At 39.0% G+C, this 27,258-nt stretch overlaps 1 protein-coding gene across 1 annotated transcript; it reads left to right on the top strand.

Moving 5' to 3' along the window:
• The first annotated feature begins 264 nt into the window (after positions 1-264).
• Positions 265-3,976, top strand: lysmd4 (LysM, putative peptidoglycan-binding, domain containing 4). The gene is made up of 3 exons (XM_023422454.2): positions 265-390; positions 1,594-1,871; positions 1,988-3,976. Exons 2-3 carry the CDS (start codon positions 1,608-1,610, stop codon positions 2,549-2,551), a joined length of 828 nt encoding a protein of 275 aa, XP_023278222.1. The 5' UTR covers positions 265-390; positions 1,594-1,607; the 3' UTR covers positions 2,552-3,976.
• The last annotated feature ends 23,282 nt before the right edge of the window (positions 3,977-27,258 follow it).

Here is a 27,258-nt window from a genome sequence, read left to right as displayed (position 1 = left end):
CAGAACCGCTGTATTACACTGCCTTAGTTTTAGTTTAATAAACTGCCCATGAATATATCAAACACAGCAGATGACCACAACAGAACCAAACAACAATAAAAAATAAAAGAGCATCATCATTAGCATTTAACTGAACATTTTTGATAAAGTTCTTTAGAAATAAAAATCATTTATTGTTGTCAATGTTGTGTCATTTGTAGAGCAGTAGGTGGCGGTAGGGCAAATCCCGTCTATGCCAATTTGTTTTACAGAAGGTACAAAGAAGAAGAAGTAAGCTAACCCAGTAGCCACTAACACCGCTGGCTGTTGTAATGTTAGAAAGCCAAGCTGGGACGGACTGCCGTGGGACGGCGGTGGCTTGCATTACTGTTGCTAAAGCATTTGGATAAGGTAACTGGATGGAAACAGCGCCGTCTGAGTTTAAAAAGTCTGTGAAACTGTGTTTCATGTTAGTAGCGTTTATTTATGTGATCTCAAACACATGAGCTAAGCGTAGCTGAAGCCGGAGTAAAGCAGTTTGCTGACTTGCTTTCTGCCACGGTGCCGACAGTGGGGTTAACACATGCAAGAGCTAAAGCTAACTTGCTGCTGTTAGCTACATTAGCATGTTAGCTAACGTTAGTGCTCCCTTCAAGTGCTCCTTGTTTTGCTCCGTCCTCCTACAACTTTACTTGTCAACATGTAAACGTAACTGTAAGCTTAAATTGAATTCAATTAAATGTTTCAGGTGGAATCCGAGGTTAATAGTCAACCACATAACTAATTTAGGTGGAGGTAACATTTGCTTTGGATCGTGTAAAAGTTATTGAGACGCGGACCGAACAGCCACTGAGACTCTTCGCAAAAGGGAGCTGTCGGTGTGGTTTGTTTGGGTTATGTGGCATTAATAGTATGGTTTTCCAATAATAAACTACTGTTAGATTCACACATTGTGAAAGTTAACCGTGGCAACACTTTATTGATAACAAGGGTACATGAAATAAAAGGGGGGTAAAATAGAATCCTGGCGAAGTGAAGTGCAGTTGAATTTCTTTTTTTTCCTCTGCTGAGCATGAGTCACTGAAATTCTCCTGTGAATGCATCAGTCCTGTCAACCCACTAAACATTGTTAGTTAGCACTGGCATTAAGATTTAGGTGAATCTGTTTTATAAAGTGTATTTAGCTATGGGGAAAAAAACTCCAATGTGAGGACTTGCAGCTTCTCTCTGGTTTATATCATTGTAAACTAAAATCCTTTTCAGAATTTTGCTGTGCTGGTAAAACAAAACATTTGAAGACATATCCTTGGACTCTGTGATATTGTGAATAATTAGTCAAATAACTGGCATATAAATCAATAATGAAAATAATTTTAGTCTTGCACTGAGTATGCCAAAACTGAGTTTACAGGTGAGATGCAACTGAGAGTCTCAAGTGCCTATTTAAATATGCATTACAAAACATTTTTAAATTGAAATATATAAAATTATATATATATATATTTATTTATTATATATTATATATATATATATATATATATTATATATATTTCTGTGTTAGTTGTTAAATAAAAAATAAAAAACTGACTGTTGGAATTGGGATATTCCCGACAGGCTTGGGTGTCATTATGCGGCGGGGCGAGCATGTTCCACGGGCTTTCCAGGCCCCGGTGGATGTCCATGCCAGCGCAGATGGCCATGTGTATATGTTCAAGAGGAGGCCAAATGAGTCAGCCGTATCTTCAGATGATGAGGAGCTCAGTGTCATGGAGATGAGGCCGCGGGTTGTCCTGGAGCAGGAGCAGGACAGACTGAGAAACGTACAGCTGCTGGAGCGGAAGGTGTTAGAAGGTGACAATCTTAACAAGCTTGCACTACAATATGGGTGTAAGGTAAACATTTATTTGTTTATTTTTTAATAATTTCTTGTGTTGGTGATCCCCCTCAGTGTTTTAATAAATGTACTGTATTGACATTAATGTTCCTTCATTCCCATTTCTACCCACAGGTGGCAGATATAAAGCGGGTGAACAACCTTATGCAGGAGCAAGATTTATTTGCACTGACATCTATCAAAATACCAGTTCAGAAACACAGCTTTTTAACTGAGACTTACACAGACCCAAGTGACCTTCAAGAAGAGATGCCACATTCATCCACCACACCAGTCAGGCCTCAGGACAGAGCCAGATCCCAACCACATCTACAGGAGGTCACAGACTTTCTAATCGAGGTGGATAATGACATTGAGAAACTAATTCAGACTACGAATGATCAAGATGAGGATTTCTTGGATAACTCAGAAAAAGAGCAAAGGTTTGGTTTCAGACGACGGGGCCTGACCAGTCACGGTGCAGACTGGGGAATCCAATGGTGGAACGCTGTAGTCGCCATGCTCCTGATAGGCATTGTCCTGCCATTATTTTATGTAATTTATTTCAAAACAAAAGATAATGGAGCAGTTTCACCAACAGATGGTAGTGGTGCTTTACAGTCATCCATCAAATCTTCAAATGACTCAGGGACGGGCCTCAGCTTAATGAGGCCTGAGGATTTTCAAGAACCGGGATAGTCCAGACTTGAGTCTTAGAAAACCAGAATCATTTTAAGATTGTTGGGTTAGACCTCAGAAGAATGTGACAATCAAGATAAAGCCAAATCTTAACGGTTTAACTCAGTGCAATATCATCGTGTCTGGTTTATACCAGTGACATTTACGTTTTATTTTACCATAACTGTGATGATTGATGCAGATACTTCAGTGGTTGCACTGAAGTGAAGTAGCTGCACGCTGTTCTCATTTTTGTGACAATGTAGTTGCACAGTATTTCATCAAACAGCTTTCGTAGAGAACAGTTTTCTGAAGTATTATTCTTGGGACTTTGTTTCCCTGATTGTTTGTTTTTGAAAAACTCTTGATATTTGCTGGGATCACAGTTCCTCAGGTGTTTTACTAAATCTGAGGTATTAAGTGGTTGTGTCATGTGAAATCCTCACATGAATCAAGCTGAAAAATAAGTGCAAATGGACAACTTTGTGTCTGGAGAAAAAAATCCACACTGTAGGTATTTCTGTTTAGGCTTTAGCACAACCTGCCTTCCCACCACTGCCTGTTGTCAATATCAACACATAAAGTGTCATCATATCAGTATCGCGTATCAGGTGTAAATCAGATGTCTGTCATGGTACAACAATATATTTTTAAACTCTAAGCCCAAAACTGGAAGAGATATATTGTGTTTCTCTGTTGCCAAAGCTGAGTGAGGTTACACTGTATTTGACATGGGGTTTGAGCGTTATTTGTGTGACTTTTTTGATCTAACTTATTTTCTGTGTCTATGTGTTCAGTGTTTAATTATTGCAGTGCACCTCATGCCTTGTCTCCGGATCTGACAATGCCAAAAACGTGAATTGTGTTTACAGTAACAATGTGGTGCAATATACTTTATCTTTTTGGGTTGTATGAGTTCATTTGACACCTTGCAATCTTTAAAATTCAAGGTGTTGCATTTAGAAAATGACATTTACTCATCTACAATGTCCCTGAAGTGTGAGATTTAGAAAAGTGCCTTAAACCTTTATAGTTAAGTTTGTATGGTATTGCACACACTCCCATCTTGCATTGTTTGATGGGTAATTGAGTCCACCATGAACAGGAGTGGATTTGTCATGGCTTGTCCAGTGCACTTTTTAAAGTCTGAAGTACTTAAATTTTATTGACATATTTCTAAAAAGTTAAATTATATTTTGGATGGAAGAGTGGACATGATGAATGTCTGAATCTTTTTTTCAGCATGTGTCTATTTAATACAAACATTCAGTTTACAGCAACAGCACCACAAGCTGCAGCCTCCAAAGTGAATATACAATTAAATCAACACAGTTTCAACACGAAATGAACATTATAATCGTCATGAATGGAGGATTTATTGCAAGACTGTTGTATTAGATTGCATTACTTTTAGCTAGGTTCCTAATAAACTGACAAGTGAGTGTATATGGTATACGAGTCAAAGTTTTTTTTTGACAATTATTTTTTGCCACTAAAGAGTAGGCTATATTAGCACAATTGTTCATTTATAATGTGATTATAGATGAACACACACACACACATACACAATGAACTGATAAAACACTTACTACAGCTAATATACAACTAAATATGCATACATACGTACATACATGTGTAATTTGTGATTACTTGCAGTACCCACAATTGCCTAAAGATAGCAGACACAAACCGTTGCTGTAGTGTGTTGGGTTTTGGAGGGATGGCGACAGTCTTCTGTCTTGACAGCTCTTGAGTGAAACTGCATGTAGGTTTATACATTATTTTGGATGGTCAAAAAAGTTTAAACTTATTTTTTGAGTAAATGATAACCAAAGCTTGTGTAGCAGCTATACATCAACGTCTTCTGAGTACTCCCACAGTTGGAGGTCCAGTCCAGTCCAACTTATCAGTATCTGAATAGAGTACTTTATGGAGAGCACTGAACTTCTGCCCAGTCAGTCATCAGTTTAAAAACCAGTCCCTCCAGTGGAAGTACCTATAGATGTGAGTAAAGTAAAATTCAAAATATATGTATATGAGAAACAACTTCAATGTGATATGGATTTTTAAAGAGTTATATTACCTCAACACCATACAAAGATCATAGTTTGATACCAGTCCTCCAAGTTGTGCTTATACATGCAAGTGAAAGGTCCAACTTTGGATCGTGCATTATGTATTTACTCAAAGGGAAAACCCTACCACAATGCATGTCCTTGGTACACTCTTGGACACCATATCCAGTTCATTAAATATGAACAGTTCATACATAAACAATACAATACATCTATAAAAGAAATTACACAGTAGATATGAAATATGATTTCACTCAGTAACACAACCTTCAGGATTTTAAAGACCCAAACGCAAAATGAATTGTTTTGCATTCACTCTCTGCAGAAATCTAAGGACAAGGTCAGCAGCAGAGCAGCACTGCTAAAACAAATAGGAAATCCAGTGTCTGAGGGTGGATATTCTGGTTGAAAAATATTATACCCAAATGCTGCTGTTCAAACAGTTTGGACCTGATGTGTAAAGCCAAAAACACTCTTCATACATCCCGAAGAGACAAGTGCTGTAGGAATTCAAAAACATGGGGACAGCTGGATAGATTAATTTTATGAATTTGCAAGAAATGAATATCTAAGAACCAGTGTGTGTGTGTGTGTGTGTAAGTAAGTTGTCCACTTGAGGGCAGCAGTCCAATCCATATAGTGAACAACAACTATATGAGCATTTTCTAAGACTCAAGACCAAAAGTTGTAGTTTAGCTCTATTGCCACAGAGGCTCTGTGCCTTTTATTGTTCCATGACCTGAGACCCTCGTCTCATAACTACAGCTCACGAACCCTGCTCTGATCTAGCTCCAGGCCGCAGAGCTCTGGCATGCTGCCACCTCCCAGGCTGAGTCTTATCCTACTATTAATACATGGGCCTCCCCTGCTCCCCCTTTTCCTCTACCTCCAACCTGGACACTTCTACTCCCTGCTTTTCTATATTTGATGAAATCCATATCAAGTCTGCTCCTGTAGAGGATAAATTGACTTAATGTGGTCGAATTCCTACTTTCAACAAGCCAAGTACACTATGGTGGATCTGATTAGTATTAAACAGTACACGCCAATGAGCAGAAGAGCTTCACTGACATATAACTGTCAGATTATGCTGAAACATTTCTAAACTCTACTCAAAATACATTTTTCTACTTATACATATTTATGCACACTCTGTGTACGGGTGTGTTTTTGAGGGGTGGTGTAGCAGAAGAGCTGGTTTTGAATCCAGCACTTTTTTGGAGTAGAGTGAGTTTCTATGGAGGTGGGGGCTGAAGCTGAAGGGGCTTTCCCCCTGAACAAAGCACAACCATCCATACAGTCTGGGTGGAGGGTAAATAGAGTGAAAAGATTCATGAGCAAACTGAAGCTCTGCAGCTTTAAGAAGTTTGCACACTTGAGCAGCTGGCAGCGGGCCACTTGGCCAACATAAACAGCCCTAATCCTTTTTCCAAGGAGCTTTCAACACTCATCTCTCTGGCACATCGGCCACTGACTCACTCTCTCTCTCTCTGACATTCCTGTCTGTCTGGAGTTCTGCAGAACCGACACCAGGAGGCACTGTGGCCCTGACAATGTAAATGCTGTTTGGTTAATGCTGTTGATCATTATTCACTGCTAAGGTATGTGCCTTCCTTTGATTTTCCCCTGAAGCGAAACAGGTCTCAGTTTTCACTCTTTCTTAGTGGGAATGGAGGCTTAGTTTTACAATGTCATGTTGACCCGAAGCCCACAGAAGTATGGGTTGTTCATGAAATTAGTGATGACAAAAGTAAACTGGGAAGTTTCATATGGTTTCTCCTCTTCACCTCCACACATTTTTCAATTTTTTTAAAATTCAAATGAGCTTCTTGGTGAAAGGTTAACAGTAGTTTTTTAAGAGTTGTCTCCACTTTTAATGCCAAATGAAATCTTTTAAAACTGCCAGATACAAATTGAAACCATAAAATTCTATAAAACAAATGTAACAAAACAGATTTAATGAATTTCATAAATAAGAAAAAAACATGGTTATTAGTATTATAAGCCAAAATACAGTCAAGATATTTTCGATGTGAGTGAGGCTAATGTCTGTTTCTGCGGGGGCAGGGAGATCCAAGGTTTTGATTTTCCTCCGCTCCCGGGGGGATTTGGCAGACACAGGGTAATTTGTAGTGAAATTTCCAGCACAGTTTGTTTTGCAGGTGGCTGAGAACGAAAGCAGGGCGTGGTGGGGAATGAGAGAAGCAATTTGCTGTCTGTGGGCTGTGAATGTGTGTATTGTTGCACAGCAGTAGGTTCAGTGTTGTGCCGGTATGTGCTATGGTCAGGGCTGGACTGATGGAAGGGAGGCAGCAGTAGACTTTCATGGACAAACCAAAACCACAGCTAGTGTAGATGTTAAAATGGTTTCAATAAAATGCATTTTTCACTCATAGTGTTTGGTGACTTGAATGATTTTTTTGACAGCAAGGCCAAGACTTTCCATTTTCCCAAAAAGATATTGCTTTTAACTTTTCATGTATCAGCATGAAAAGACTATTATCAGTTTGACACCAGGAGTCAACAAATGTGGAAAAACTATTTGAATGGGTGAGGGAGGTCACATGACAAAGCAACATGAGTATGTATTTGAAGGCTTTTGCCAGGAGACATTTCAGTCTCACAGGCTTCAGAGTGGTTTCAATTAAAAAATCCTTTCTTTGAATCTCCAGCCAGAATTTCATTGTATGAATCCATGCCAGATGTTATACTTGAAGAACACACAAGGTGTCAAGCAGGACAAAGCAGATAAGCACATATTTAGTCTTATGACAAACATATATCTCCTCTATTAAAACTAATCCTACCGAGAAATCAGAAAATATGCTATCAAGGAATATTTAACTACTACAGTTTAATTTAATACAATTTTTTAATTCAGTGGATCTTGCAGTTGAATGAGAACACATAATATATTGTATGCATGCTGTATGTTATCCCTTAAGTCTGACTGTGTAAGTAAGGGATCATCTGGAGATGCAGCTGGCTGGAGAATGTGATGTTCTGTCAGTCATGTTCCTGCAGGGGCGGCTGTTTTTCTTTCGCCCCCGCTGTGGGGGAACCAATTGTGCAGCACCTGTTTTACATTCCACCCGAGGCTTGAGGGGTCTTCACCCGGGGGACGGTTCCAGTCTAACTACACAGAGAGACTATATGGAGAGAGCAAAGTTATATAGTTCTTCGTTGCTATTGTCTCTTCATTCTTCGCGAGAATAGTATTGATATACTCCGCATTTAGTGATTGAAAGGAAAATTGAATAAGAGGATATATATGCTCCACATTTTAAAAAGAGTTTGAGCTAATTTGCTGTAGTTAGAACATTATTAAGGCATTAAATGATTATCTATATGAATTCAGAGATTAATTTTTTTTTTTAATTTATTAAATTTAAACATGCTTATACACTCAGTGGCTGCTTTTTTTTTTTTTTAGCTACACCTGTTCAATCATTTGTAATTCACTACAACAGCTCTACCACAAATTCTACCTTTATGAAGTTTGTTGACAGTGTGGAAAATATGGAAAATCAATTCTCTATTACTAAACGAGGTCATAGTTACAGGAGGTGTAGTAGGCTACATCATATTGGCAGATGTTTCTAATTTTTTACGTACAAGAGGGGGGCAGAATATTAAAAACACCTCTCAATAGTTAAATTGGATTGGTATTAGATTGTATAAGTGTATCTCATAAAGCGGTCACTGAGTGTACATGTGTGTAGAAATGCCACATTCAGGATGAACACACTGTATTTGCAATTGAACAATTGAATAGTAATTTGATGTTTCTAAATGTGGAAAGTTCATGTGTGTAGTTGGTACTCTGGTGTATCAGGAAGAAGTTTCTATGTGACTATAAGATAATTTCAATACGGATACTGTGGATAGTTTTTTTATACTCTGAGAGAAATGCAGAAACAATGCTTGTGCTTTTTACAAAAATGCTTTAAGGATACATAAAAAAAAGTCAATTTCACAATTTAGAACAGTTTAAAAAGTCTAACTGTATCTTATCTTGAATAATGTTGCTCAGATTATGTACTCGTTCATATAAATATACACTCCATTGTGTCCTTGTTAGCTGCAAAGGACAATGTAAAATGCTGGCAGGACGAAAGAATCCACTGAGACAGGCATGGATGAAGAGAGGATAATGGGTTGGACATGCTTCTCTAAATCACTGGATGCAACTCAACCGAGCACCTGCTTGGCTTGAAGGAGCGCATCGAGTCACAAGCAGGAGGCTCGATACGGGCTCTCGCTACTCCGTTAGTATATTACACCTGCAGTGCTGATGAAATGAAACCCGTTATGAGGCAAACAATACAAAGAAAACCACCACCACTTTAAAGTTTGCTGTGAACCAGTAAAACCAACAAATGCTTTTATACACATCATCCTCCCTCTACAGACACCATGCCAATAAACATTCAGATTGATCCGAGCTTATCATGAGAGTTAATCAGTTGTATTTTTGTTTTGTATTCTTCTCTTCAACCAGCCTGTAGATGCAAAATTAAACAGCTTGAACTCATTGGTTTTTAAATAACTCATATAATAAAAATAACTAAAAATAATCCAAAGGGACCATTGCTGTTTTCTATTTTCTGCCTCTGAGACATTTTCAAGGCCTTAACACAAAATCAGGCCTCTTGATCTAAGCAGCAGAACTGTGTATGAAACAGCTGTGTCAGACCAGGTGCAGTCTGTTCAGTTCCCCAGTCTCAGGCACAATTTATACCGTAATTCCTGGCAGACGGTTTGTAGCTCGCCACTGCCAGATGAAGACTATTCAAACTGGATGGCTTTTAAACTGGAACTGTAATGCCCCCTCACACTGTTGGGGGATTCCTGTTATTAACAAACATTTCTCAGTCTGTGGTTTTATTCCACACAAGGACCCTTGGGGTTTTTGTAAAATAAAAGAGAGGCTAATGCAAGTGTGAACACTGTAGTGAGTGTTAATGACATGAAAATCCTCCTCTGTCGCCTGCATTCAAGTCCCATCACACCAAAGTACTGTTAACAACAACTGAAACAATGTTGTGGACATGTTGTGAAAACACAATATAACAGTAATTATACCAGGAGGCAAAAATCACCCCTGCACCCTGGCTTATAAGCCCACTACAGCAATTTGTTTGGAAGATGACATGTAATGAGAACCACTTGCTGCTGGACTCCATAAATTCTGTCAGGGTTTGGAGGTTGCAGGACTCTGCTCATCCCTCTGAAGTACTTGAAAAACATCCATTGCACGTCACGCTGAGAGATGCCGAATTTCCTGCCATTCCCAGATGTTCCCGTGCAGATGTTCTCAGAGGAGTCTTTCAAAGGAAAATTTATTTGCTTGAGAAAGCTCTGCTTATGTTTGCCGTTGCTCACACGTCTGCACAGAAGTTGCCGTTCGCAGACTAATTCAACATAAAGTCCGGTCTTAAACACACCAAAGATTAGACATGGCCAAAATGCCATATGAAAAGAAAAGCCATGCTTACTTAAAGTAGACGTTCCTCAATTTTCCTTTTGTACAATTAAAATGGCACAAGTGGTAAAGATATGCATTTTAATGAAAATTTTAATGTGTGTTATTGCGACAATTTTTCGTTAAGATAGATAACAATAGATAGAAAAAATAAATTTAAGTGAATTTAAAATATTTATCCACCGTTAATTATTTAAAATTGTGATAATTATTATTTAATTGTGCTGGTTTATCTGCAATGTTGGGCCACTAAGAGACTACATCTTATCCTGCAGCTGCTTTTTACACTTTACAGACACAACCCAGTAACAGATAGTGACTGTCCATTCAGTGACACACTTGAATGGTAAAGTAAAACAAAGGCGGTCAAAACATGATAAAGGACATGGTCAACAATGAGAATGGACACAGCGAACGAACATCTATCTCTTGTCCACACTGGGTTGCTCTCATCACAGCGCCCACAAAGCTGCCATAAATGGGGGAGCGCTTGTCAGCCTGTTCCTTTTGGTGAGCAGCTCCTGATCCAAGGACAGATAAAGACACAGTGACAGAGCCGTTATACATCAAGACTGAGTTGTAACCTGGAAGATTACTTGGTATTGGGGGGCGACAGATGAGAAAGGACTGATGTGAGACCTTTTCGATTCAAAATGAAGCTTGTGATGACAAGCTAACCCGCTGTTTTTGTTCTGAAATGCTTTATGGGGGCCAGAATATGCAGACTTGAGAGATGTAAACCGATCTGTGTGTTTGTGTGTACACAGTTAGGTTGATTGGTCATTAATTGTGCTCGGAGTCTCCAGATGGAAACAGATCTTTCAGCAGATTTCAACGGTCGAAGCCAGCGTACAAACTGAGGGCAGTGGGTGCAAACTTATGTGTTCTTTTGCATGTGAAATGGAAAATGACTAATGTGGGACAACTACAGGAAAATCAGGGGTCAAACATGGTTCAACAAGGATGTGTAGTCTGGTTACTAATCTCAAACTATAGCTGCTCAAATACCTCAGCCCGTCTTATGGTCAGTGCTCTGTCAGTGTCAGTCTGAGCAAAACATTACTGGTTTATATTAGTATCTATACTGGTTGTTCCCTTCAACTGGAAAGAGGTGGAGCAGGAGTATCAGCTGTCTGACTGACAGCCAGTCAGGATGCACAACTCTGACCCCAGAAATGGAAAGTCGTCACCATGACCATGATTTGAAAAAAGAAATTATATCCTTTTTTACCAGACGAAACCCTTGATTAATCTTCTTGCCTTTTTTCATTTGATAATACAGTGAGAGGTAGACCGGAAAGTCAGGGAGAGAGAGTGAGGGGATGACATGCAGCTGCAGTTAGGACTCCATGTGGTCCACACTCTAACCGGTGAGCCACTGAGGTGCTGCCATACAGACATTTTCTGATTGGCACTAAATTTCTACATAGATGAGGTTGGAATTGGAATTATTTTTGCAGGTATTTTGCAGATATTTGAGCCTTCAATATCTGTACCAAATTTCATTGCTATCCATCCAACATTTTATTGAGGCATTTCACTCAAAACCAAAGCTGTGAACGTGCTGGTGGTGAAAGAAGAATACGATTATCAAAAATGTTGGATTCATCCTTTGGAGACCAAGAATGTATGCACAAAATTTCATGTCCATCCATCCTGGAGTTGTTAAGTCAGTTCAGTCCACGTGAAAACATATCACAAGGTCAAAGAAAATGCGAAGACCAGATCATCAGTACTTGGAAAACGATAACCAGCCTGCCAGGAGAATCTGAGTGAACTATTTGACTAAGCTACAAAAATATTTTAAGTAGGTCACGAATGTGCAGCCTGTCAAACATGTCTGGAGCAAGTTATTATGGGATGAAAATATTCTTTCCTTTTGTAATCACTGATACCAGGACACCAGTGACAGCATTAGAGAATTTTGATGACTGCGGGCACATAGACACTTCTGCATCAGTACATTCACTTAGAAATAGAGCTAATCAACACTTTTCAACTGTATGCGTAGATGTTCACCACTTAAACAGTACCAAGATAGCAATCAGGATTGGTGGAATATGCCCCTTGAGAAATGTAAGCACACTCCTCTCCCTGTGCCTCTCAGCTCTCTGATAAACATACAAGCAGCCCCAGACTTGTGTACAGAGAAAGATCATAGACCGCTGAGCTTCAGACGCGCTGCCGTGGTCTGTCCTAATACTGTAGATGCTGCTAAATATTCATGCAGATTCAAGTACGCACAGGCTTTTTAGTGCAAATATTAAATAGTTAATAAAAAAAAAAAAAGATGAACATAGTTGCAAAATATTTTACCCAAGAGAATATAGTACTTTCTGACACTCCCCACAAGACTGTGAGTGTGGGGAAATCAAAAAATCTAAATTATTTAATAGAACCTATAATTAATATAGATAGATAATATTTATTTTTGCTCAGAGAAATTTGTTTTCTCAACATGAAAGACATGTGAGACACCCGGTATGAATTGGTCACACATGCACATATACATGCACGTATCAATATGCACATTTATAAGTACAGTGATCAATCAGCAATCTTATATATGGCAGATTGGCAGACTAAATAGTAGGGGGATATATTATATGTGAGCAAAACAATCTAAAACGCATGAAATATTAACAGGTTTGAATAATTCTGAAAGGGGATGGAAGTCGCTCTGCATGCTTACTGAAATCTATTTATAGTCATTTCTTTCCTGACGTGAGATTTGATACATGGAGAAACACTTTAATTTGATTGTAAAATGATGACTTGCTTCATGAATGCACTATAAAATCACACTTACTCATTTTCTCCTCACTCTGGATGTGATATGAAATCATTTTCCCCATGTTGATGTGTTTTTCTGACCTGATTTGTGCTCCCATGGATACAGCTGCAGTGGAGGAAGAGTGGGGGAATGGAAAACATGATTCCTTTCTATGCTTGGAGGTACAGTGTACACAGACTGTGTATGTGTGTCAGAGGGATGACAATGAAGCATCCCAACACACTGTAACCTGATGCCAAAGGTCAGACTTTGTTCTACTCTTGAAAATTCGGTAAGCCACTCAGATTAGTGGGGAGGTGTGTTTTTAGCTTTTAGCTCCATGTGCTGTAACTGCCACTCTGTAGCACTGTTATATCTGTGTCAGGCAGGGAGTCATTCAATCTGTCAGTCAGCATTACTGATGACAGATTGCTCATGACTGACCAAACACAAGGTGGATAGTTGTTATGTTGCCAAAAACAAGACAGGCTAGCTGCTGACTCTCAGTCCAGTCATCACAATGATCAGACAACAGTGTTTCATGTGACATGTTCTCTATCACTATAAATTAATTGTTGTAGGGAGCCTTGACCTCTTCCTTCTTAGTTGGACTTGACAAGGGTTTGGCCGTCTATTGTGGTCACTTGAGACTTGAAAAGAATTGCCTGGAACTAGTTCTGGGACTTTCAATGGATGATGTCGTTAACTTGGAACTTGGGCAACTTTTTGCCACGCTATCAATGTGACTCTCTGGATGGCAATATCGCTTGGTCAGTCCACCGCTATTGGTTGGTCCGTATTGAAATATCTCAGCAACAGTTGGATGAATCCAAAAGACTTTGGTGATCTCTTGATGTTTCCTCTTGCACCACTATGAGATTCACATTTGTAGTTTTTAGTGAAATGTCTCAACAAACTCAACAAATACTGGATGTGGGTGAACTGCCATGAAATTGAGTTCAGACATTCATGTTCCCCTCAGGATATATCTGAGTAACTCTGTTGATCGCAAGACTTTTAATTTAGCGCCACCATCAGGTCAAAAAGATTTCGTCTAGTAGTTTGGTTTGTGACTATATACCTGCAAAACAAATGACATTCCTACAAGCCTATGCTGCAATTTCTCTTTATGCATGCCAACACACTAAGCCAAGATGGTAAACATAGCATTACGCCTGATCAACGTGTTAGCATTGTCATTGTGAGCAAATATAGCCTCACTGTAGACTCTTAGTGTTGTAATAAGTAAATACAAAATGTCTTAGGGGTTTACTTACTTTATGATGATATGCTCCAATTTGTCTTTGACATTCCTTCAAACTCAGTGTGCCTCATACAGTGTAGGTCTTTTAGTAAACAATTACTATTATTTGTTCAAAGTCAAGAGTGCATACATTAGATCTGAAGGACTGACACCAAAACTTGAAAAACCACCAATCCCACTGAAATGCTGAAAAATTCTACTTTAATAAATAAAAGGGAAAACCCCTCAACAATGTGAGGTAGTTCACAAGTAGCTGTATTTTAAGGACACTTCAAATGTTTTAGGTCTTAGGTCTTTTAGGTCTTAGTGACTCAAAATAAATCTCTACACTCATCCAGGTTTCAAGAATAAACAGGGCTTTGTGTTCACAACTTGTCTGAGCAGTGGACAGAGGAGGTGCTGAGCTGCTCCTGCTCCCGGGGCCTCCTCATTGTCACCATCTGGTTCTCCTTGACACCTGAGAGGATTCTGAGGTGTTCTGTAAGACTCATCAGGTCAGACCATCGAAGCCCCTCTCAGCAGAGCAATGAGTGAGCGACAACAGCCTGAGATAAGAGCAGAGCGAGAGAAAGACCTCTGGACAGCAGCGGGTCCCTCAGTGTGTGTGTATGTGTGTGGGCATCGTGTATGTGCATGTGTGTATGCACATGTCACTGTATCTCTGTGGAGGTGATGAGTGAGAACCAGGCCCAAGGGGAATCACGTCACCGCGGAGATAGCCACCATTGCCTAGCAACCTCAGCCCTCAGGCCCACTGAAGGAAGTGCAAAGTGAAAGCTGATCCTCTTTAAAAATGTGCTAATAATGGATCTTTTCAAGCAGACACAAACCTGAAATGTAGTAAACAATTTGCCTTTGTTTGATGTCTTTAAAGTTTAAGTCTGGTGATATTCTGTATTTTTCTTATAGTAAACAAATCCCATGAAAAGACCAAAACAAACAAAGCCTATATACAGCTTATTTCTCTACGCCAAAGACCTCTTTTGTCGTTCAAAAACCTAAAAACACAACAAGGAGCCACCCAAGACATGTTCCTTCATGGTATAGGTATAGTATATACCTAGTTGATCCCACACTGCTGCTGCAAATATTTGCATAATATATATAGTCCCTGACTAATGTACTGTTAATTCCAGTTTGAGTAACATTTGCTAATAATGACAATGCCCAGTCGATTTAGGAAATGACTGAGCCTTTAAAAGTATATTTGTAATGTTTTTAAAAGATTGAGGTCTTCAGTAGAAACAAATCAGCTTGGGAGTGCAACAGAGAGGCTGGGGATGTTTGAAAGTATTGAGCGACTGACGTATGTTGGCTTTAGCCTTGTTGGCAATAACAAAAATATAGAATATCACCAGCCTCAGCCTTTAATAAGAACAAATCCCAGTTTTTTACAACCCAATTTATAAAATGGATGATCAATCTTTATATAACAGTGGTTGCTGATAAAAAAGGGCAATCTCAAAATCCAGACTGCATTAATTCCAGAGCTGTAATGTTGTAAATAAGTGCAGGTTAATGGACACAAAGAGAGCAATGTTAATTCTTAATGACTCTGCCTAATGTGAGATGTCCTTTATAAAGTGAGCCTGTAACTAGCTGTCACTCTGCCCCTCAGCATCCAGACTCTGAGCTCATTTCAGTCGTGTTACTAGACAAATTATTGTCTTCCGGTGAGACACCCCTGGCGAGACATGTCAATACTGCAGGTGCAGTTGGGCCTGAAATTGCTTTGTTTAAACTTGTCAGGTTGGAATGGAGATTTTTTTTTTTTTTTTAGAAGGATCTGTCCTCATTTGCACGGCTAAGGCGCTGTGCAAACCTACAGAGATTTGAAAAAGAAACACTTTTAGAACGTGAAGAGTCTGTCATTTGATGAGATAATTTAGCTTCATTTTTAGTAGAGCTGTCAGGAATTAAAAGGTTGTTCAGTTTCCTTTTAATAAGCTCTCGGTTTTCTAAAATTGAGGTTGTTCAGTTTCCTTTTAATAAGCTCTCGGTTTTCTAAAATTGATGTTTACTTCTCTTCTTCCTCTCCCCATGTTACAGTGATTGGAAGGAACTGTGAAAAGTGCAATGTGGAATTAATGTTTGAGGTTGTAACATAGGCCTCAATATTTGTTGTATTCACTAAATATCTCTTAACCTCATTATTTGTGTTAATACACTTTGTACTTACTATGTTTGCAGAATGTATAAAGCATCTTTTATTTTCTATTTTATATGCTTCATACTGCCATTTCAACTGCATCCAGTGGTTGACACTTCAACCCCTTTCAGGTCTCAAGTCTTCACATCTGAACAAAAAAAAACAAAAAAAAAACACCTCCTCTAGCTCACACAGCTTCCACCATTGATACACAATTCATTCCATATTCATTCAGTGCTTACAGTTCAGCTGACACTTTTGTGGACGTCACGTTTCATTCTATACACTTGAACTGGTTTTAATTTCTTTCAGGTCTTCCACTTGTATCAGTAACGCTTGGGTTGACACTTCTGCTCCTTTCAGTGCCTCAATTTCAGCTGAATCTTCGGCGCCTTTCAGTACTTGTAATTCAGTCGATACTTCATCTTCACTCAGCTTACATTTAAACTGACACTTGAACTTCTTTCCATTTTAACTGCAGTTTAAATTTCCCACTTCAACTTTTTATGCATTTCATACATTTTGTATGTTTCGACTGTGAATTTTCAGTAATAAACATAAATTATCTTTCAGATTCAGCCTTCTCTTCTCTCATCTTAATGTTTTATCTTATCTTACGGTAGCACAAACTTTGATAATGCGTCACCTCCACACCTAAACCGAATAATCTGAATCCGTTTGGCATTTTCACAGGTGTCAAGATCGGTTTTAAGTTAAAAGAATGCAAAGTATGACCGCTCTCAAACACTTCTAATGTACGGATCACACTGGCTTCAACAGTCTTTCCCCCCAATTTGTTGAGAGGACAAAGGGCAATGATGCACATTCCTGAGAGCAGCAGCGGAGAAACATTCCATCCACTGTTTGTAATTGTTCACAGCTGTAAGGAGAGTCTGCTTCCTATTTGTCACATTCACGGGTCAAGCACTACCATATTCTTCATAATCACTGGCAAAATACAAGTAAAACCCTAGAAGAAGAAGGGTGTTTACTTACTGCAGGAGGTGAAGCAGTGCAGCTGTTAGCCTTCCTCCAACTCTGCCACTTGTTCATCTTCCGCGCTTTGTTATTGTGAGGATGTACCCGTGATCTATCTGTTTGAGTGAGGGACTGTAAATAAGCTGTTGTCATGTGTTTCTATAGGATTTTGACAGCTGAGGATGCCATTGTGTAAAAGGTGTCTCTCCTTTTAGATTCAGTTTGTTTCAGATGGGACCATCCAAGGATGGAATGAAATTTCTAAAAGCTATTGCTGATTTGACTCTTAACAACAGATCACACACACCATACAATGTGTCCTCACCAAGCCGCTGAGCATTATTCTCTCTCTTCCTCTCTATTTTTAAATCAAATTTCAAGGCTGTCAGCAAGATTTAAGTATGTTGGTAATAATCTTTGTTATAGGAAGATTAAAAAATAAATAAAAAATGCAAAAATCAGCAGAAAACAAGTGTGGATCACAAACTGTCTTTTCCAGTTACAGTGCTTTCCCTTTCTGAGCTACTCCAGAGCCGTAATATTAAAAATAGATGTTATGATTGTGCATGTGTGTGTACGCGAGAGTGTGTGCATGTGTGTGTTTGCACAGGTGCCAAAAAAATTCAGCTCTGTGTACAATATGTGCTTGTGCTGAGAGTGAATGCAAGTGGTCTTCCACTTGAGAACAGAGTCAGTCAGCTTCATTGTTTATAATCACGTACGTTAACACAGAGCAGACAGACAGCTTCTACCTCAAGGTAGTTGTTTTCTAATCAGCTCGGGTCAACCTTTCCCAAATGTAACCAAAAACATAAACACGTATCTGCTTTGTTTAACACACGCAGTTCTAAATGATGTTTTTAATGTCCCTTGTTTCAAAGGGCAACAACAAACATGACCGATTCATGCTAAGGAACTGAGATCAGCTGGAGCAGAAAACCTCAGTCATCTTGTCCAAGTAAAATCGCTTTGCTCAAGCCACGAAATTATAGTTTCTAAGCTTGTGGGTGAGGGAATGAGAGTGACGGTTTTTCTTGTGGACCTTGGGTATGTTTTCAGGAACCACAGACCTAGACCAGGATATCGGCTGCCAGGAGAGGGAGCTGTAGCTCCTGAAGTATTCTGGGTTCATGCGCTGTCAAATACTGTTTCCTATCACCAGCTTGAATATTAGAAACTGCAGTAAAAATCTGTAATCAAATACATACAGTGAGCTGTTGCAAATATTTTTTAGCAATACCTCCTCTGTCTTGTGTCTCATTATCGGTGACGAGTGACAATGGTTTCTCAAAGATCAAGCTCCTAACAATGTCATTTCATTGCAAAACTTCATGGTGTTTTCTGGGTTTGACAGTGTGGTAAACATTGTCTTCTTGTGCGTCTGTACCTCTGCTGAAGCTTCTCCACACTAACCCCCTGAATTAAACACAGGTTGACATCTTGGACTGTCTCGATTACGAATTTTAAAAGCTTTAGTTTTATTACCTTATTGAGTGTGATGTTGGGTTGCATAAATACATGTGTGTGCATGGATATGTGTGTATGTGCTTTCACTGTGAGTGGTATTCCAATGCAGTGTTGTGGTTTGCAGAAACCCCCCCCCCCTTAACCTCCCCTGCTGGTCTGAAGTGAAACAGCTGCCTCGGCTGCTTTGCCTCCAGCTGCTTCCAAATTGTCCCGCCATTAAGCTATTATATGTTTACAACCACAGCAACGAACAAACCCACTAGGTGCAAGAAATCGTGATGATCTTCTTCTGTTGCAATGGATCATTATCCTGCTTTCTTATTACACAGCTTTTGCCATGTTGTTAAGTAGCTGTGATACAATTTGGCACACTGCCTTAACTGAGCAGTAACGGTACCAGGTACCAATACTTTGCACTATCCTGACGACCTGGATTTGCCATTTTGATAATCCTGCATATCCCCATGTCAAACAGTTTTATATACAGTATGCTGCACCAGGAAATGGATACAGCTTAACCTAATTTTGGGATTATATATGCAAAAACGATGCATTTGAATTATGCCCCTTTATACTGTAAATGTGTGATTTCACATGAACAAGCTTTTTGCTTTCTAACATGAGCTCCGTATACGCTCATTTAGTCTGCTCTGCTCTGGAGCTGCAGGAGAGTGCCCACTCAGAGGAGAGAAGCACGAACACATTGATCTTATTTGGACAGGCTTTTGTCTGGGACACATCCAAACCCAAACAGCCAGGGGAAGCACCACAACAGGGTGTAAGTAATTCTCTTGCAATCCAGACACACTCTGCATAGGTTACAGACAGAGCAAAACCGCTTGTATCATTCAAAACAGTGGTATTTCTTTATTCAGCATATAATGATTGAGTTAACTGAGACAGTCTCCCTTGTTTTTTCTCTCCTGTTTAGTTTTGAAGAGTGGTTATGCTGCAGTAGTTTAACATACTCCATCTATGCTACTTCAGGCTAAGCAAAACGTTGCATGCCAAAGAGGTGTTCCTCTGTCAAAAAATGCTGCCCAAAAAGACATCTGGTTCATGTTATGACAACACTGCTCTAAGATGCAGCTTGTATACAACTCAACCAGTTAGCAGCTTTCAGAAATTGGAAGCATTCACTGTATGCATGTTTCACATTAACTACGAACACAGAATAAAACAATACTCCAGTATATTACACATATTCAAGACATACTGTACCTATTGCACAATACCTAGAGTTTGTTTACTGGAGTGAATCTATAGAAAAGAAAAACACAGACACACACAACATGTGCTGTGCCTTTTCTTTCTCAGTTTAACATAGTCATGACTGTTTGGCGCTAATGTTTGTGTCTTTGCCAAGTGTAAACGCAGTCATGTTAATACAATGGAGATGTTATTCTGATGAATTTTTCAATGTGTTTATAGCAGCTATTTTCAAGAGAGGTTTCCCTGTTTTGTTTGCAGTTTATGGAGAAAATAAAAAATCTGAACGCTGCTGAACCGAGCCAGACAATGTAGGACGACGGCTTATGAACTCGTAGAGGAAAACACAGTAAACAATAAAAACAGTGCTTCAGGATAAAGCTGTTGTGACCTAGTGAGGTGCTGTGATAGACAGGTAGACCATTGGCATATACTGTTTACACTATAAACAAAACAAAACCCAATAACTTTTATTAATATTAATCTGCTGAGTATTTTATTTGATTAAGTTATTAAGTGCTTGGTCAATAAAAAGTCAGAAATAGTGAAAAATGCTCAAGATGATGTCTTCAAATGTCTTGTCTGTCATTGTGTCCAACCAACAGCTCTCAACCCAAAGATACATAGTTTACATAATTAGAAGAAAATTAGGTAACCTGTACATTTGAGAGGTTGGAATGAAAGATTCTTTGGCTCTTTTCACTTAAACTGACTATAGACTAATTGTTAAATTTCACTTGTTTCAGCACTAAACGAAACCTTTGCTTAGAAGACATTCAAATAGACATAAAACAGCAGTTCATATACCTCACCACAACCAGGATCCCTAGACTGCAGTGCCCATTAAAACCTCACAGTAACAAGAATGGAGTAGCCAGTACTATGATAAAAGTTAAATTTATGCTGAGAGTGGTGCAGGAGGAAAGACTGCACCGTGATTAAAATCAAAAAGGGTTCATACCCGCACAAACATTGAATGTTCACAGCACACGTCATGGCAATCTTCCTATTAGACGACAACATAGCTCGTGTACAATTTTGCCATTTTAGTCAAAAAGTGGTCCGAAATGAAAAGGGTTCATCCTCCGGGGGTCAAGGATATCCTCAGTAAATGTCAAGGTAAAATGTCATTTAAGTTGAGTTAATATTATTATGTCTAAGTGGAAACTTTGGCCATGTGGTAGCACTAGATGAAAAGTCTGGTATTAGGAACAATGAATATACAGTATAGCACATATACCAAATTCCATGGCAAGTAGTTGTATTTTAGTAGGCTATGTGAAAGGTGTAATTATTCAATAGCTAAATGTATTTAAGGATTTCTCTGGAGCATTTCAATTCCTGTCACAAAATGTTAGAAAAACCAAGCAAATTTCACCGTCAGTAACTTCAAAGATCTGAGCAAATTCTAAAAATGAGGGAACTGTCTTCCGTTGTGTTGGTCACGCATGTAAATATTTCAAAGCAACAGGTTCCTGCCTTTATCTGCAATCTGTTTAGAATAAGGCAGCAGAAAATAGTAATTCAAATCAGAGCCAAGTTTACGCTCTGCTGGTTGCACAGGGATAACATCAGATATGCAGCAGTGCAGCTTTGTGGCTTACTGGCTGATTTGGTTTTGACTGGATCCATATCTGTATCAGCATCAAAAACTGAGATTAAACAAAGTGTCCTACACCTCAAAAAAGTCAACTGATGCTTTGAAAATTATAGTCAAAAATGAAACGTAATTAGTACTCATATCTTATCAGCCACTTGTTTTCAGTATAAAAGGCACACTATAGTGTTACAGTGTTTTTACATTTTCTGTGATTCCCCCCCCTAAGTTCGCGGCACATGTGGTGATCCCTTTCCATTTAAAAAAGAATTATGGGACCAAGTTAGTGGCAGAATTATGGTTTGCAGTAATTGTAACCATCTAGCCTCAAATTAGACACCATTTCTTGATGTATTCTGTAATTTAAGCAAGTGATTATTGTATTTACAACCCCTAGATTGTTACTCTGTCCAGAGGGGGTAAAAAGCTTTACAGAAAACAGATTGTACAAAAATATTAAAGCAAGCTATAAAAGAAATTGCCTCATTCTTCCTCTTACAAATAAAAAGTTGATACTATTCTCATTCATGCTCCGATGAAGGCAGCGTAGCAGATTTGTAAGCCTATTGGCTGCAAAAAAACAAAAAAAAGAAAATAGGAGGTGATTATTCAGCTGTTTTTGTTCTCAGGAGAGCCACCTTTTCCCCTGACTTTGTTTTTAGGAAATACAGACATTTTTGTTCAATTAAAAACACCAAGAGGTTTTGCTGACCAGTAAACGGTAGCAACATTTAGGAAAAATATTCCTGTTTAACTGGCATTGTTGACTTAACTGAGTTTATGACTCATGCTACACTACACTTTGCATGGTCTTATAATTAATCACTTGGTCACTTTTCAGAAAAACATATTGAGCCAGATTTAGTTGAACCTGATGCTTTCACATTCAGCAGAGCAGCAGTGTTTTACCAGCCTCATCAGTGGATTTAACTTAAAGAAGAAAAACAGCATAATTTCATATACAGTCTGAATTCACTCGACAGCATAGATCCCAGGGGGAGTATTAGCTCTCACTGCATGGATATGATAATAGAGCGTGCTGACTGAATCTACAATTCACATTAAGCTACATGATACATACATAATTTAATTCACTCTTTAAGTAACGTTTAGTAGCACATCTGTATTTATTCCTGAACTCAGCTGGTAACAAATACTGCTAGCACCAATAAAAGGCTGCATCATTATCACTGTTCATAATCTCTGAGAAGCTCTCTGAAACATACTGATTTTGAAAAAACAGACGGTCATCAGGTACATGAAGTCGCATCAAACCTGAATACATCACGTTTTAAACTCCTGGCGGTAAACTCATACAGTGGGCTCATCAGTATGAGTCACTGTTTGCAGAAATCCTCCCTTTATCATTGTCTCCTTCTTTTCCCAGGTGTCTCATTGAGAGAGGATCAACATGCTCGGGGAAAATCGCATTTAGTGCTCTGCAGTAGGATGCGATTGGTGATAGATCAGACTGTATTAGGTAACAAAAGACTTGAATTAACTGGCTGTCAAATCAATAACCTCTCTCCCTCCCTCCCTCTCTCTCACTGTCTTACTCATTCTTTGTGTATGTGTGTGTGTATTATTGCTGTCATCTGCATATATATTTTAAACAGCATTGTACTACTTATGTAAAAAACAAAAACAAAAAAAAACATGAATCTAAAGGACATGGTTATTGGCTTACTATTTGATGTAGCAAGTTAGTGGTATATACAGTACACTGTAGCATATTTTGTATGACAGTGGGGTTGGGACACCAGCACAGCTCGCAGGTTAAATCTGAGGGGTCATGAGACAATTAACAGGATAGAAACACATAAAACAACTTTTATGCTATGCAAAATTATATGTCCAACAGGGATGAAGGCACTCGTTGTTTTTATATACAACTGGTGATGATTGGTAATACAAAGGCTTTACTTCACTTAAAGGGATCACAAGCCAAAATAGTGGGGAACTACAATTACGAAAATATTTTTGGCTGTTTAAGATTAACTAGCTGAAAAGCGAAAAACTACAGAACAGCATGCCTTGTTCCCCGGAGGATTTTCGTACACACTAATAGGCAAATAGAAACATTTTCCTTTTTCACATCACACAGTGCCTACAGTACATTTTCTGTGATCATTATTTTGTTCTTTGTTGGGGAATTCATGCAGCAACACACATGACTGCCCTCTCTATGTGAGTCTTATTTCCTTGCTCTTTATGTGGCTGAGTCACATATAATGTGTGTATGTGTGTAGTTGTGTGTTCACTTTGTGTATTCGGTGTGTTTCTGTGCCTGCCTGTCATTGTGTCTCTGCTATGCTAGCTTGTTTATCAGTGTGCACTCTTTAGGTCAGAACAGACTTAGCCTGCTTATTTTTGTCAGAGTCAACAGCCTGTTTGGTGAGAAGACTAATCTGGAGCTGTCAGAGTCTCTCTCAGAAATGTATACGACCTCGTTACCAAGGAGACTTTGCTATTTTTTGATATGAAGGTCCATCTAGTTTATTCGTGAAAAATGTCTCATTTAAAGTTCATAGATTATATTTTTTTTGGAAAAAGGAATTTTGTATAGTATACTTTAAAAGTGAATGTCTTACCCTTACTTATCCCCTGAGATTAACAAAAGTACTCAAGGACACTCAGTGGGGATTTACGACAGACATCACAAGTCATGAATCTGCACTTCACCAGTTTGAAGACAGACTCTCTAAACCATGAGAGCATGCTGCCACTGGGCCAGTCAGACATTTCCATTGGCCAAAACACAAACTAATGACATTAGACATTTAAACCTGACCACAGTCAAAACATTTTCTAGACTGGTTAAAGCCCTGCTGTATGAGGTCCAAGCAGTTTTCAGGAATGCAATGAGTTTGAGCCAATCACATCTGATTTGCGATGATATTTCACTGCACAAATGTAAAAAGATCTAGACAAATATCTGTCATGTTAAGTATTAGAGGCCAATTAAACACACAACACTAAAGCTTGAGAAGGTAAATAGTAATATGTTGCAAAGACTGTTTCATTAAACTACGTTCTACAGGAAAACACGTTGTGTGATCTTGCCTTATTCATTCATTATTGAGTTGCTGAATTAGATGGACAAAGATGCTGTGTTGAATATATGCATGAAAGACCTTCAATTATTTAACTTGGAGAATAAAATGAATTTCAATCTGAGATTTACAAACTTGTTTCTTGTGCACCAGCCTGCTGAAACCCAGCATGATTTATTATTTGGCAGTGAGTATACATGAAATTACTACGCCCTACTATTTTCTACAAACAAGAAATGATAGAAAATCAAATCAGTTTGAAATTGCTCACAGGACTGTGAATGTGTCATACCATTAAGCTTAAAAATGCTTTCAGGTGAGAATGCAGCCATGTAAATTTACAATATGTGGTCAGTTTATCTAACTCACACCTGTTTGCTATGATGTTTCCGGAGATCTCGGATTCTGGAAAAGACGCTGGCCGGGTTTGTGTCTGCCATTGTGCAGTCTGAAAAGGTGCAATGCATTAAGGAGCAGTTGAGTATGTCCAGTAAGCTCACGGTGCACACTCAGAAATTCTTGCTAATTTAGAATACATCTGGACATTTCACTACATGCACTACATGCTCATTGTGACGTCATACTTAGTAGGAAAAGTATGTTAATAAGTGGTTAAGAGGAGATGTTGAACACGCAGGAACGTAATGTTCATTCCAAACTTAACTACAGTAATATGTATCCTTCTTAAGGTATATTCTAAATGATAAAGTCTTCATTTCACAGGGATAAATGAGTTAAATTGGAATTACTTTGAGCTCTCCTTGGAGAGTGGTGTGACATTTTATTCTCATTTCTGTGTGACAACCCTACCGCACACCGATCCAGCCTAATACATGAGAAGAATATTAAGTTGTTGGAGCAGCAAGTGCTGTGCGATGTGTGGATATATTCATTTTTCTTGCAAACCCAGTGAACTGAGATAAGTGAAAACGAAGGCAACGACGGGAAAAGAAAAAGAGAAAGGAAAAGAAAGGAAACGTATCAATTTATTACTTCAGACTATTGTGTACCACAACATCATCAGCTCCACACAGGAGTGGGACTCGAGGAGATTAAAGCAGAGGCCAGGAGACAGAGAGAGCAGGCCATGTTTCCAAGGAAACAAGCTGTGCTGAGGACAAGGACTTTCTGATGGTGGCCATGTCAATATTCAGAGGAGACTTGCCCCAGCAGATGTCCACTTGATTACTCAGCTACACAAAGAAACATTCACATTCACAGTTAGATGAGAAGATCAACACCAATCTCACAGCAGTGGGTTATTTTAGCTCATCTTAGATTAGCATAACCCCCCCCCCAAAAAAAATCCACAGCTTCGTTATGCTAAGCTAAGCTAACCAGCTCGCTAGCTGTAGTTTCAACCCTTTAACTTCTTAAGATTAATGATTAATGACAAAAATGAACATGATGGCTTGAAACTGCAAAAAAAAAAGTGTGCAGTGTGTGTGGTTGTAACACTGTCAACAGATCCAGCGCTGCTGTCTGCAGCTCAGATGTGGCAGACACTAGGAAGGTTTGACATGTGTGTGGTATTTATGACTCCTTTCAGGCTAGACGGTCTTCATTGACTTGCACTATGCATTATTTAAAACTCTGACAGAGGGTGTTTTCAAGTATGTCCAACTTTTCTCTCTCTCTCTCTTTTTCTCGCTCCAGCTTTCCTGCTTGTGTTAAACTGGGTGCCAAAATGTGGCTGTGTGCAGCAGTGCTGGAATATATCGTGTATGGTGGGAAAGCAGAGGGGCTCTCTGTGTGTGGCAGAGGCCTACACTTGGATTAATTTGTGTGATGTGAATTAATGGCCCACTGGAGTGCGGTTGACGCCCTTTTAGCATCACCCACAAACTACGGTGTAGCTCTAGATGAGATGCCCACTGCATTAGATCACCCACCAAGCCGAGCAGGAATGGTAGAAGCAGAAGCAAATGAAATGTTCTTGTCACCTAAATCTGTTTTTGTCTGTATGGCGCAATCCTCTCCAGGGTAAAACTTCAGTTACAAACGTCTGGTTGCCTTTGATTGGACTGCAGACGGTCTCATCCTTCATGATTAGCCTGAGTTCAAAATGTGAAAAAGACCCAGAAGTATCAGACACTCATCAACACTATGCCTCTCATCTGGCCAATAATATTCTATTCTGGGAGCTTGCTATCTTTCTTTGTCACAGACTGTTCTCTACTTGCTTTTTCTTCCAGAGAACAAAATCATGTCTTTTATGAGAAGCCTGTCATTGTACGTGGGGAGTAGAGACAGGGGAATGAAATCTTTTGTGTGTGTGTGTGTGTGTGTGTGTGTGTGTGTACGTGCGTATGTGTGTGTTTTAACTGAAGATTTCCTCTATTTCTAGCATGTGATTAATATATTCTATAGGTTTCAGGCTTGCAGTGAGATTACAGCCACACTTTGCCTTGAACACCAATATAGGCTTTATTCAGAAAGCCACTTTGTTTAAGTAGCTCATCTTATATTGCCTGTATCCCTCTGTGCTGTGCGAGGAATCAATCATGCTTTTATTTCTCTAACTCCAGGTTTAGTCCACTTAAGGAACAACTCTGTATGAGCACCAGATAACAATTGGCAGTGTGGCCATACTATGCTTAGGTATTGATTTTCTGCTTTTTGTTGCTGGCTGTGGTATTTTCAAACCTGTTTAGTCTGAGGCTAAATCACTGTTGTTC

The sequence above is a fragment of the Seriola lalandi genome, unplaced genomic scaffold (genome assembly GCF_002814215.2).
Source record: "Seriola lalandi dorsalis isolate HSWRI2012SDOR001 ecotype SW California unplaced genomic scaffold, Sedor1 jcf7180002054682, whole genome shotgun sequence".
Classification (NCBI taxonomy): domain Eukaryota; kingdom Metazoa; phylum Chordata; class Actinopteri; order Carangiformes; family Carangidae; genus Seriola; species Seriola lalandi.
Note: the sequence above shows the minus strand (reverse complement) of the source record. Positions and strands in the feature narration are given on the sequence as shown.

Coding starts and splice junctions, on each gene's coding strand:
- lysmd4 (XM_023422454.2), top strand. CDS start 1,608: ATGCGGCGGGGCGAGCATGTTCCACGGGCTTTCCAGGCCCCGGTGGAT. Junction 1,872..1,987: donor CACTACAATATGGGTGTAAG/GTAAACATTTAT, acceptor TTCTACCCACAG/GTGGCAGATATAAAGCGGGT.